The sequence below is a fragment of the Sceloporus occidentalis genome, unplaced genomic scaffold (assembly GCF_023333645.1).
Source record: "Sceloporus occidentalis isolate IW3139 unplaced genomic scaffold, rSceOcc1.0.p SCAF_10, whole genome shotgun sequence".
NCBI classification, from domain to species: Eukaryota; Metazoa; Chordata; class Lepidosauria; order Squamata; family Phrynosomatidae; genus Sceloporus; species Sceloporus occidentalis.
In genome coordinates, this window is record NW_028316990.1 from 37,662,300 (window position 1) to 37,675,846 (window position 13,547).

Here is a 13,547-nt window from a genome sequence, read left to right on the forward strand (position 1 = left end):
ACAAAGGGACCCATAGAAAAGATATCGGACGCTCAAGATGGAGAGGAAAGGCAGAATCATACCCTTCCCAGTCAGCTTACTTACTTACTTACTTACTTCCTCCACTTACTTCAATTGCTATAAACTGGGGCAAAAACACACACTAAAATGAAATGCAGTAGAAGAGAAAAGAAGGGCAGCCTCATACCCTTCCCAGTTGGCTCAGGCAAAAGCAAACTCCTGCAGCATCTCCTACCTTGTCTCTTCTTCCTTATCAATAACTTTTGCCTGAAACCCACAGAAATCAAGAGAAAATCCGCTCCAGTTTTGATGCCATAAAAAGCACCATCTGCAAAAGAAGTTGTCAAGAACGAAAGCGAAAGAAATCAACCCACCTCTTTCCGGTTAAAAAATCTGCTTGTGTCGGAACTGGTTTTACAAACTTAACTCAGCAAATCCCAATCTCTGCCCCAGTGATATCTCAGGACGAAAACCATTGAAGAAAACACACGCATTTCTCTTCCGGATTAGAAAGAAACTCTAAGGAAAGTAGCATTTCCCTGCGGAGATATATGCTGACTGGACGGAACAGAGAGGGAAACGATGAGCGAAGGAAAGTTACAGAGTGTTGCAAGAGCCCACAAAATGTGATAAGAAAGTTAAAATCCTCATTGTTGGCATCTCCTGCCCTCTCATATTTCGCAGAAGAAAACCCAAATACATGTGGCCAAGCAACATCAGAGTGTGGTCAAGATAGCAAAAGTTATTAATAAGGAAAAATGTATTCAATAAGCCAATGTAGGAGATGCTGCAGCAGTTTGCTTTTGCCTGAGACTACAGGAAAGATCAACACTTTGTCCCATCTCTCTCCTCTGCTCAGGTCCTAAACACAGTGCAGAAATAATCCAGTTTGAGACCGCTTTAACTGCCTTGGCTCAGTGCTAGAGAATCCTGGGAATTGTAGTTCACTGTGGCACCAGAGAAGGCTAAATGTCCCACAAAACTACAGTTCCCGGGTTTCCCTAGCATTGAGCCCAGGGCAGTTAAAGCGGTCCCAAACCGGATTATTTCTGCGGTGTGTTTTTGACCTGAGTTAATCCCATGCAAACTACATTTTGCATTTTGAACTCAGTTTGCAGCAATAGAAGTAAGGTGAGGAAATAAAAAGGGGGAAAGTAGAAGGAGAAGAGAGAAACCAGGCCATTTTAAAAAACAGCGGAGAAAGTGGGATGGCAAAGGATTAATGGGGAACTGTCAAAAAGGAAACAGTTGCAAAGTATGACATCTCAGCTTTTTAGGTCAGTTGGGGAAAGTATTCCTTGATTTATACAAAATGTCCACCGAGGTCTAGTTTTTATTATTATTATTATTATTATTATTATTATTTCTGTTTTGATGTCTTTGCTTCAATCTTTAGCAAAGCAAAACAAAGGACCAGAATCATTTGAAGGCTCTGTTGCTAAGCTATAGAGTTGCAACTCTCTTCCAAAAAATCTCCTCCATTTCTTGCAAAACCAGTTATTTACAAATAAACACTGACACATACACACAGAGATATATAGATATATATAGGTATGTATATATATACCTTGCTATAATCCACATTATTCAGCCCTCCACAGCAATCCAAAGGAGGCAGCCGGGGATGCATGCACAAAATGCACCTTAAATGCACATCTGAGCATCTTATTCTCTTTGTTTTCAATGTATTGCGAGGGAGGGTTTTAAATATCCCCCCTTTCCCTTTTGCTAAACTGATGCAATGCAAATTTGCAAAGAGACTAGAGACTCACTCCAGCTTCCTGGTGAGTCATCACTTAAAAATCTCTTGCAAAGCATGCTGGGAGATGTAGTTGTCTTCCTTTGAGCCTTAGAGAGGCTTGGCTGGCTGCTGCTCTTCCCAGAAAGACAGCAAGCTTCTTCTTTTTTAAAAAATAAGAATATAAATCTCGTGGGTTTAAGGCAACCCCATGATTTTTGGGAGGGTTTTCTTAGGCAAGGGATCCCCAGGGTGTATCTACACTATAGAAATAAACGCAGTTTCAGCCCCATTTTAACTGCATTGGCTCCATTCTACACAATGCTGGGGTTTATAGTTTTTGGTGAGGATAGGGTTGCCATATTCCTGGGCACATAATTTGTATATAATGCAAATTAGTATAACTAAGCATAATATTAATTTGCATTCTGATCATAAAATTCAGTGCATGAATTATTGCCAAATTTTAGTCCCTTCAGGTCGCAGTCAATGAAGCTGCTGAAAATAAAACCTACCTAAACAGAAGAAGAGGAGTGAGTGGGCATAAAAAAGACTTGGGGTGCATCTTGTTGCTGTTGCGTGCCTTCGAGTCATTTCTGATCTATCGTGAGCTTTTCTTGGCAAGGATTGTTCAGAGGAGGTTTGCTGAGGCTGAGAGAATGTGACTTGCCCAAAATCACCCAATGGGTTTCCATGGCTGAGCTGGGAATCGGACCCTGCTCTCGAGTCGTAGCCCAACACTCAAACCGCTATGCTAGGCTGGGTGCATCTACAGTGTAGAAATAATGCAGTCTGATACCATTTTACCTGCCACGGCTCCATCCTTCAGAATCCTAAAGACCTTGTAGTTCCCACCAAAAATAACCCTTCTAAGCTCTGTCCTTTCTATTTTCTCCCTCTCTCCTTCCTTCCTTCCTTCCTTCCTTCCTTCCTTCCTTTCTTTCTTTCTAACAAACAGCATATAGAGTCAAATGGCGAAACTATGGAAGAAGAGTGAGAGGGATTCAGATTTCGGAGACGCCACTAACCTTTCTGGGTTCTTCGGTCTTGGGATGTGGAACTTCTGGGCGGTAAAGGGATTAAGGGACCGACTCCAATAGGTTTCTAGAAAGCCTGGACTTTGCACTGTACACATGCGGAGAGAGGGAGGACATTGGTGACTGGCACACAGATGGAGCCGGCCGTTCTTGACTCAACTAAAAAGCTGAAAGAAATATAGACCTCAGAGGTTGACCCAGGTGAAGTGACAAAATGCGGCCGTCTGTGGTCAAGGTGTGACCGAGGAAATGTATGACGTGGATTTGTTCTGATTTATTTGCTGTTAGGATCGAGAGTGCAAGAGCTGGCGCAGCGTGATGGATGGAGAGTCTGATATGGCCTGAGCTGAGACCAACCGACGCTCAACCATAAAGCACTGCAAGAAATAGCTTTTTGTGGGTTTTTCAGGCTCTGTGGCCATTTTCTAGAAGAGCTTATCCCTGATGTTTCACCAGCATCTATGATTCTCTGAAGATGCCAGCCACAGATGCTGGTGAAACGTTAGGAATAAACTCTTCTACAGCATGGCCACAGAGCCCGAAAAACCCACAAAAAACAATTGATGCCGGCCATGAAAGCCTTCGACCTCATATGCTGAGAAAACCTGGCCCTATAAGGATGGACTCCGGCTTGGCCATGTAAACCTACTGGGTGACTTTGGGCAAGTCACAGGATCTCAGCCTCAGGGGAAGGCAATGGCAAACGCTGAACAAATCTTGCCAAGAAAAGCCCATGATAGGGTTGCCATAAGTCGGAAATGCCTTCAAAGGCACACAACAACAGCGCAAGAATGGAAAGAACACAGTGGGCCCTTGGTATCCATTGGGTTTTAATTCCAAGACCAATATCCACGGTTGCTTCTTGAACTGAGGCCGATGGCGGGCTTTGCACACACACAGAAATTATTTCTCTACAGAAAGAAAAACCCTGTATAAAAGAAACTGGTTTGTTTTTTACACGGAAAGTCTGTGTTTTTTGACGCAGAATAATTTTTCTGCAACACTTGGGGATGTTTCAATACAAGTAAAAGACAGAGGCGGAATATCCGTTTGGTCCTTGCTGCAAAAATTGTTTGCGAGGATGAATTAGGTAAGGATTTATATCCTTATCGCCCTGTCATATTTTTCCAGCATTAGCTACCTTGAAGTATTGTAATGAAGAGAAGATAGGGAGGGTGAAAGTAGGAACCTCCTAGCAGGGTTAGAAAAGTATAGATTATTTCCTCCCCAGAGTAATTCTTTGACTTGCCTTGGATCTCGGCTTTGAACCTCTGGCCAAAGAGTTTCACCAGGCGACTACATTTTTGTGTAATGAGAGAAATCGCTCTTGGGTCCCTCCGCTCCCCAGGCGTCGTCTTATAACCCTCCGTCACGAGTCCATTTAATTATCCTTATTTTCCCCTCTTGGAATTAATTATTATTTTTAAAAAAGCTTTAAACAATTGGGCTTTTCCACATTTTGCACCGCTGGGGTTTTATTTTCTGGGTCGCCGCCTGCCCCTCCGATCATGCGCTTCTTGTGGGCATCAGCAAAATAAAATAAAATAAAATAAAATTTCCAAACAGAATATTAAGGAATGTCTTGTGAGCCATTTGTGAACCCTTCTTGGCAACCACTTTCCAGCATGTGGTGGCTTTCCTTTTCCATGATGTTAACAAAATGAGCGGGTTTCGTTTCCGTGATCCAAAGTGACAGTAGAGGTGAACGAGAACTCGTTTGCTTAATGGGAAACTTCATTTATTTCATACCCTCCGACATTTCGCAGATGGAAAACTGGAAACATGTGTGGCCAAGCAACCTTACAGTGTGGTCAAGGTGGCAAAAGAACAGACAAGATAGGAGAAAGTGCAGCGGTTTGCTTTTGCCTGAGCCTTCTGGGAAGGGTAGGATTCTGCTCTCTTCCTCTCCTCTTCCTCCTCCTGAGCTGAATATACATTTGCGGCTTTGATTATTCGCAAGTTTGATCAATATGCTCTCTCTAGGAATCTCTAGTAGGTCCTCCGTCTCCTCTATGGTCAACCTAAGCCAAACATCTCACTGGAGGACTTGAGATTCCTAGACAGAGCAGTTCTCCAGGCATTTGTAGCTCCTCAAGCACAATCTTACGGTCAACATCTGCCTCAGTTCCTTTGGCCAAGAGAGCTGTTTTAACTGATGTGGTTTGTCTGTTCATTGTTGTCCTTCGCTACCTTGATCCATGGGGAGAAGTGGGTACGATATTATTATTATTATTATTATTATTATTATTATTATTATTATTATTATTAATGATGCCACTGTTTGGGACCCGCTCCCCTTTCCCCAAGTGTCTCCTAAGGTCCCCTTGACCAGAGTGACCAGACGTTCTCCTTTTCCAATCCATTTCAACCTTCTGTCTTTCAACCTTCCATCTTTTAGGAAGAATTCCAAAACGTCCTCCATTCTGAGCATGACTGAGAAGCACAGGTTTCCATTTATCAGAGCATTTCAAGCTTTTATTTGGCCATGTCCCACATCATCCTCAATGGTCTTACATTTTGCGGCTTTGTCCTCCTTTGCGCCTAGGACACCTGGAAACCTTGCCTGTTGAGGTCTCTTGACCAGCTTTGACCATCTGTGCCACTTGTTTCAAGGGAGGTCTAGGTCGACATTCGATGAGGATACATCCGCCGGAGATGCAAAAGGATGGAGTACAGGCAAGTGAGGACAACCCTATTCAAAAGCAGAGCAAAATAAAATCTGCTGAGGTCTCTCCTCCACCCAAGGTGATCCTTGAAAAGCTCTCCATTAAATCCACTCAATGCATCTGCATGTTGAAAAGGGAAATGTCACCTTATATAAGGATGGAGCTATTATTTTGTCTTGCTTGCTTGCGTTTTGTCATAAGGTGTCCTTAATTTGCCTGGCGAGTAGAAAAAGCCCACTCTTGACTGGAGAGCCTTTCTGAATAGGACCAACAGCTTCACTGGGGTTTTTTGAGGCCAAAACCAATTCCAAAGGGATGGAGAGCTGTGATTGAAGAGCATTCGACTTCAAAAGTCCTTGCTTTGTCCCCAAAACTGACCTCATCAGTATATTTTGAAGCTTTAAAAACAGCTTTTATCCATACAGACAACGGGGGACCTTGAATACTTTTCATTTCCAACAATTTCATACCAAGTGTCCTGATTTATAGGCAAAGCCCTGATTAATCCTCTGCCATTCCACTTTTTCAACCGCTTCCAAAATGTCCCGGTTTCTCTCCCACTTCTTTTCCCTCCTTCATCCTCAGCTTATTTCCATTGCTGCAAACTAAGGGCTACTCTGCATGTAAGCGTATTGTGCAAATTGCTGCAGATTTCCGCGAGTTCGCATCTACAACTAATTGCCTTCGCTTTTCTGCACTTATTCACATCTGTTCTAGATTCTAGGGCAATTGGAGTCCATTTCATTTAAAAGGTTTAAAAACTAAGTGAAAATAGCATAACTAATGGGCTGAAACTGGGCTAATGCATACTGAGAAGTGGCTTCCTGAAAGCATCAGAAGAGCAAATTCCTGCCCAAAAAAGTAGTGTTTCATGCTTCCTCCCATCTCCGCTTTTGCCGACTTTTGCTGTTTTTGTCAGAATAAACCAGAACTTGCAACTCTCATGAAGCTGGATGCAGAAGGCCTTGTAGGATACAAGGCAAGCCACAACTGCAAAGCCACACTAACTCACCACACCCAGTGTGGTATAGTGGTTTGAACGTTGGACTATGACTCTGGAGACCAGGGTTCAAATCCCAGCTTGGCCACGTAAACCCACTGGGTCACCTTGGACAAGTCACTCTTTCAGCTTCAGAGGAAGGTAAAGGCAAGCCTCCTCTGAACAAATCTGGCCAAGAAAACTTCATGATAGGTTGACCTTAGGGTTGCCATAAGCCGGAAACGACTAGAAGGCACATGACAACAACCAGAGACCAGCTGGGAACAAAAATTTCTCTATGCATGCTCAGAAACCCCATTGCTCATGCTTTGTTGTTGTCGCATTGCTCTGGATTTGTTGTTGTGCTCTGCTCTGGAGCAACAACAAACTACCATTTCCTAGCACTGAGCCATGGCAGTTAAAGTGGTGTCAAACCGGATTACAGCGGGTCCTTGTTATTCGCTGAGGTTTGCTTCCAGGATCCCTTGTGGATACTCAAGTCCCATTGAATCCGATGGCATAGCAGAGAAGGAGGAAAGCAAGATCTCCATCTCCATAGCAATCTGCCCCATGTTTTGTTTACTACACACTTTGCTGTTCCAGAGTGTCAGCTGACACAGTCCATGAGTTCGCCTTACAGAGGACACCCTCTATGGCATCTCACACCTCTTTCATGCGCACACTCGGACCATTGTAGTCGCTAGCATCCATCCACTGGAAACCCAGAAAGTCATGTGTGGCTGCGGCGGCTGACTTTTCAGCTTTGGATTCGAAACACAGCCAGCTTTTGTGCTGGATTGCTGTGACTGTGATGGATTTCTCGAGCTCACCATCACTTTTTTGTTTTCCATCAGGGCAGAGGAATGCTTTGAGGGCTCAGAGGGGCTGGGAGGAAAAGGCACATGGATGCGCTCTCCATGGACCATGAAAATTGGGCTGGAAGGAACTGCACACTGGAGAGGAATGTTTATTTTCTTTCCCCTCTCTTTGTTTTATTTCTTTAGCAGGAGAAAGCTAAAATGGAGAGATCATCCATGGCAAGGGTACACAGATGTGCAAGGGAACGAGACTCTGGCAAATTTAAATCGATTCCGATCCGCAACGTGGGTTAACGTGGGTTAACCATCATTCTTAATGGGAAAAACCATGGCATGGATGATTCCAAATTTGTGCAAAGAGTTATCATTGGATACCACATAACTTCACGATTCAGTATTAAATAACTTCAGCATTAAAGTGATTAAAACCTCTTAAAACTCAGATGAAAATCCAAAAGTGGATCTACTATTTCTCTAAAGTGGAAGCCACTGGTTTGTACTGGAGAAGAGAATGCTAATAAAGCTACATGTTCAAAAAATTGTTCATGTCAGAACTCTCCTTTCCAAAGAAAGTGGGTAAAATAAACTTGGAAAAGTAATCCCCTCCGACAAAACAAAAAAGAGAAGAAAAGAAAAGACAAAATCATTGTTTGTTATAGAAGAGCCAAGGTATGCCAAGGCCGTCACCTCATCCTTCCCCCATAAATATTTGGACTGCGGAGCCTTTGCTGTCATGTTCCCCTATTTGTTTGCTCTGGATTTCTTCTTGCATTTGTACAGTTGTTGATTGAAAGCTTGTAAAAGCAGAAGAAACATTAAGACGGTGAACTATGGCTTCCAAAATAAACCTTCGGAGAAAAATAACTCATTTCCCACAAAGCAGGAAGGCCAGCCGCTGGGCTTCTTTGCACAATAACCAGAGTATGCGCAGAAGATAATACACAGATAGTTCACACATCTTGCTTGTAACAAACTTGTAAAGATCTGCCACCTGCCCCATGCCAAATTATTATTATTATTAGTAGTAGTAGTAACATCATCCACTGAAAAAAACTTTGTCAATCATCCAAACATCTAGATATCAAGTCAGACTGTTAATATATGCAGTTATTATTTGATACAAATCTTACTTCTATTCTTCCCAATATAAAACAATGTAGAGCCCACTTTCCAAGTGTGCGTCTGGGTTGTCATGTTGCGGTCACACTACAGAATCCTGCCATATCTTGAAGACGTGTGCCCATGGAGTTATGTACGGTTATGTGCAGTCACACTCTCTCAGCCTCAATGGCAAATGTCCTCGGAACAAATCGAGACTTGAACCCTGGTCTCCAGAGTCCAATGCTCAAACCATTACACCAGACTGGCTCCAAACTGGCAGCCAGTGGAGTTGTTGCAACGTTTCCCCCATAACACCTGGTTAGTGGCATTTAATGGCGCATGCTGGGTTGTGAGGTTTCTCTGTGCTACAACACGCTGTGTTTGCAAAAATTGGCTTTCGGCGAGGGTGAATAACGCCATATCCTCATATTCAAAAGGAAGTTGCTTTCGCACCTCAGGTAGCAAGAGGAGAAAGTCATCCCCACCTGATTTGAGCCAACACTTACTTTCATCTCGACAGGTAACTGGTGAGACACACCTGACAGTCAGAAATAACAGCCATCTTGATTAAGGTCACCTTTCCGTTCGCAAAGAGAAAGTATTAATAGACCCGAGGATCCGGCATGCAAGAATGATCCACAAAGAGGAGGAAGAATTGATGGATTATGACTTTTTCTATTCATGGTGAGATTTGGGGATAATGTGAGTCAGTCTCACAAAGGTTGTTACAATGTCGGTTGTTACATACCTTTTCCCTTGTCTGGCACTGCGCAGGGTTTCTGGGCAGGTGGCCATGCCAGGATGAAGATAGGAAAGTGGGCATCAGAGTGATGCCATTGGTATAGAGGCATCTACATTCTCCAGCATAACTCTATGGTCAACTTCTGGCATAGTTGCGCAGGAGGACCTAGAGATACCTAGAGAGGACATATGAATCCAAACCACAAATAATCAAACCTGTAAAAGTCAAAGCTGCGCCAGGCGATGCCCTATGGTGGGGTGACACTATTGCTCCCCAAATGTATGCTTTTGGGGGGCAGAAATGGTCAGTGGCATTCAACCTCAACCCTTTAAAATCCTGGAGATCAGCAGAAAAGAAAGCATGAATGGGGCGACGCTCCATGGGAGGAAAAAGGAGAGGTCTCTGGGGTTATTTGAATTACACTTGGCCCTCCACCTTTGCAGCTTTGACTTTTACAGGTTTGATTATTTGCGTTTTGGATGCATATGTCCTCTCTAGGAATCTCTAGGTCCTCCTGCACAACTCTGCCAGAAGTTGACCATAGAGTTATGCTGGAGAACGTAGACGTTCCTAGGGAAACCACTTCTCTAGGCATCTGTAGGTCCTCCAGCATGAATCTGGCAAATGCTGACCATAAAGTTGCTTTGGAAGACCTGGAGATGCGTAGAGAGGTTGTCACTCATGTAAAAAGAATAGTGTTTATTTTATAGTCCAACACTCCAACCACTACACCGCGTTGTACCTACATCCCTGATTTCCACTACAACCCCCGTCTCTTCCGCTCTTAAGGCAGGGTTGCTGGAGAGCTCTTGACAAATGCACAGATATGGCAAGCTGGAGCATTTTTATTCTGTCAGGCTGACCTCCGCTCATTCAACTTGTGTGCAGAGGGAGATTGCTTTGGCAAATGCGTCCCTGGCGGCTCTCTCCTCCCCTCGAAAAGGAGCAGAGTCATTACTCTTGGCCCAGAGTACTCCATCTGCGGAGGCGGCTTCTCCTTCGGTCCTTGTCCGTTTTGACATCCAAAGGATGTTCTTCTCCATTCTAGGCAAGTGAGTCAGGGCAAGGAACATTTCTATGCGTTCCTAGAAATCCTAGATATATTGGCGTGCTACAGACAGCCAAAATAAAGCTGCTTCGAGGCACAGTGGAGGTAATGGTATTTCAATGATGCATGCGTCCTAAGAGTTCAGAAGTCGCACCAAAGCTACGCTCCAGTGGAGCATGGCTTTGGTGCGACTTCTGGACTCTTAAGACGCATGCATCATTGAAACACCATACCTCCACTGTGACTCGAAGCAGCTTTATTTTGGCTGTCTGTAACAGGCCATAGTTATGGAGGGGGAGCAAAATTGCCTCCCTTCAGACAAGGATTTTGCCCGCCAGTAAAATGTCATGTGAAAAATCATAATTGCGAATGTGCAGTTTTCACGGGATAATCCACATTAATACTTCCAATTGTCCCCATGTGATAAAGTCCCTAGTTTCTCTGTTCTTCCTCATTAATAACTTTTGCCATCTTGACTGCACTCTTGGGACATTTTTAAAAACAGCAGCAAACGGGGGACAACCGGACATGAAACAGGACTGTCCCATTTGGAAATCCATCAGTGAGACCCAACAAGCAGAGATCCTCTGGAGGATTAGTTTCCTGAATTTCCACCAGCCAGCATTGCTGCTGGCAAAGTAACTTTTCAAAGCCTGAAAAGAAGACCCCGTACTTAAAAAAACATCATAATAATTATAATAAACCCTTCAGTTATTCCAGGCCCAGTGATATTGGCAGAAAGGAGGATAACTTGCCAAGATGCTCTAGCCTTGATGAAGCCCAGGGACAGGCTGTTCCAGCTTCCAACAGACCGAAGCAATGAAGGAATGTCTTTGGGAAGACAAGGCCAGAGGAGCAATCTGCAAAAGCAAACAGGATAAATGACTCCAGAGTTTAAAAATCGTGGCATCTATCTCTTTCCTCGACAGTCAGGCTGTGGGAAGATATATAGGGGTTTGCTATATGTTTGCTGCAGAATGGGAAGGTATGTTTTGAAAAGAAAGGAAGCCAGCTAGCCAACAGGGAAATGGACATTTTTGAAGAGAAAGCTAGCTAGAGAAATGTGCATTCGAAAGACGAAAGATAGCTATGCCCACCTTTGACATCTCACAGAGGAGACCAAAGATGGCAACATCAGAATGTAGTCAAGAGGGCAAAAAATGAGGAATGAATGAGGAAGAGCACACAAGTTAGGAGAGTTTGTTTTCCTGTGTCTATAAAGAAGGGCATGATTCTGCTCCTCTTGGTCAATTGAGTGAAAACTGCTTTGCAGCAACTGAAATAAGCTGGGGGCAAAAGAGGGAAAGTGGGAGGAAGAGAGAGAAGCCAGGGCATTTTAATAGCAACCAAAAAAAGTGGGATGGCAGAGGATTGATTGGGTTTGACCATGCCAGTTTGGAACAGTTGGAGCATATAGGTAGCCAAATAGCAGGGGAATGTGTATTTTGAAGAGGAAAATCTCGCTAGCAAGCACACACTCTCAGCCTCAGAGTGATGGCAATGGCAACCCCCTCTGAAGAAGCTTGCCAAGAAAACCCTGTGATACGTTGGCCTGAGGGTTGCCATAAGTTGGAAACAACTTGAAGGCACACAAGACACACACACAAGCATGGAAATCTACATTTGGAATAGGAAGGAAGCTAGCTAGCTGGCAGGAAAACTGTACAATCTATAATCCCAGGGATTATGATTGTTATTATTTCAATATTCAGAAAGAAACAGAAATGATAGACATCTTTAATACGGTTTAATCATGATTCTATGATTCTATGGTTGTCAAAAACAACCATGTGGGTGTTTTCAAAAACAAATCTGGCCCTGTGTTGTTCCACCAAAAAGCCAACCAACTGAGAACCAAAAATATAAAAGGGCAGATAGGTCGCCAAACTCTTGTAACAATTGGATCAGGATGTTCTCTTGGCAAATAGGAATGCATTGTGCCGGTTTAGTCATCTCCATGATGCCTCAGAGCTTCATCAGCCATCGTCCTGCAAACAGTTTCAGTGCTCCAGTCCCTTGCTAACATTATATTGGCAACCCCCGTTCGACTGAAGAATATTCTACATTAAAGCATGATGGAAGATGATGATGAAGGAGAAGGAGGTGGCATGATGCTCCAGCTCATAACTTCCTACTGCACACATCATCCCTCTCAGCCTCTCCTTCTCACTGACAAATGGCAATGGACTTGTGGGTCATGCTGACACACAAGTTATGAACATCCAGCTCTGCCATGTTGGCAGGGACTCGGTGTGGGAGGTGGAAGCCTGTCGGTGACAAAGACATATGAGAGTTCCCTGACATATCTTTGGCCATTGTGCACCCCGGCTTCATGCTTGCGGAAGCGCAAGCTCCATAAGCATCACCATTGCACATGAGCATCCTATTGCTAATCCAGACTTAAAACCATTGAATCTATTAGATTGACCTCTTTTTTGTCATTTGAGTCCACTGCCTTGTGTTTTAGTCTCTGGAGCAGCAGAAAACAAGCTCGCTCCATCTTGTACAAGCCTTCCCTTCAGATATCTCAAGGCAGCTATCACTTCACCTTTCCTCTCCAAGAGTCTTCTCCTCTCCAAGCTGAACAACCCCAGCTCTCCAGTTGTTCCTCCGAAGGCTTGGTTTCCAGACCTTTGACCATCTTGGTCACCCTTCTCTGGACAAGTGTCCAGCTTGTCAACACCCCTCTTGAATTGTGGTGCCCAGAACTGGACACTGGATCCCAGGCGAGGTCTGACCAAAGTGAGAGGCACTAATACATCCCTCAGTCGGGACACAACGCACATGTTGATGTGGTCCAGAATTGCACTGAGGTTGTTGTTATTTTTCAGCCACTGCAATAAATAAGTAAACAAGCAAACTGCATTGGCTTTTTTTGGTGACGGTTCAGTAAATCGGGTTGTGTTGAGAAAGAGGGAATGTGACTGCTGTTGCGTCCCAAGTGTTTGGTCATGTGGAGAAGCATCCCTCGCAGGACACATGGCTCAGGTGCGTGAGAAAAGAAGAACCCGGGGTGTTTATTATTTCCTTTGAGGATGATATTGATCAGTTCATGCCAGGGTGAAATAGGAACACATGGGAAGAGCATTCCTAGGCTGAAACATGAGAAGGTGTTTTTCTTCCCCCAATAACCTTCTCCAGAAGGCCTTCGCAAAAGACAAAACGGAAAGAGAGTCAGCAGGCAACTTCACAGAGAGCCATGGCTTCGGGGCAAGAAGAATGAGGGGATCCATGAGCAGAGAACAGCGGTCGCTTCACTGGCTGTTTATTTGATTTAAAAAGGACATCTGGCCAAAAACCCTCCTCTGCGTTTGGCACTGAAGCAAATTCTAAGTGCAACAATGACCATGCTGGGGAAAGTCAAGGAACGGGGAACAGACTTGTCAAGGGATCCTGGGATTTTTTGTTGCTCTCTGAC

The 13,547-nt window shown here is 44.1% G+C and overlaps 1 protein-coding gene across 3 annotated transcripts in view; it reads right to left on the reverse strand.

Annotated features, from left to right (window-relative positions):
* The window catches only part of PEMT (phosphatidylethanolamine N-methyltransferase), a 48,436-nt gene extending 46,713 nt beyond the window's left edge, over positions 1 to 1,723 (reverse strand). Inside the window, exon 1 of one of the 3 annotated variants that reach the window (XM_089540281.1) lies at positions 1,568 to 1,723. In XM_089540281.1, coding sequence (XP_089396407.1) covers positions 1,568 to 1,630 — 63 coding nt within the window. In that variant the 5' untranslated portion in view covers positions 1,631 to 1,723. Of the gene's footprint in view, positions 1 to 235; positions 311 to 374; positions 472 to 1,567 lie in introns of those variants that run through there. The other 2 variants (XM_089540282.1, XM_089540283.1) reach the window with 2 other exon arrangements.
* Between the last annotated feature and the right edge of the window lie 11,824 nt (positions 1,724 to 13,547).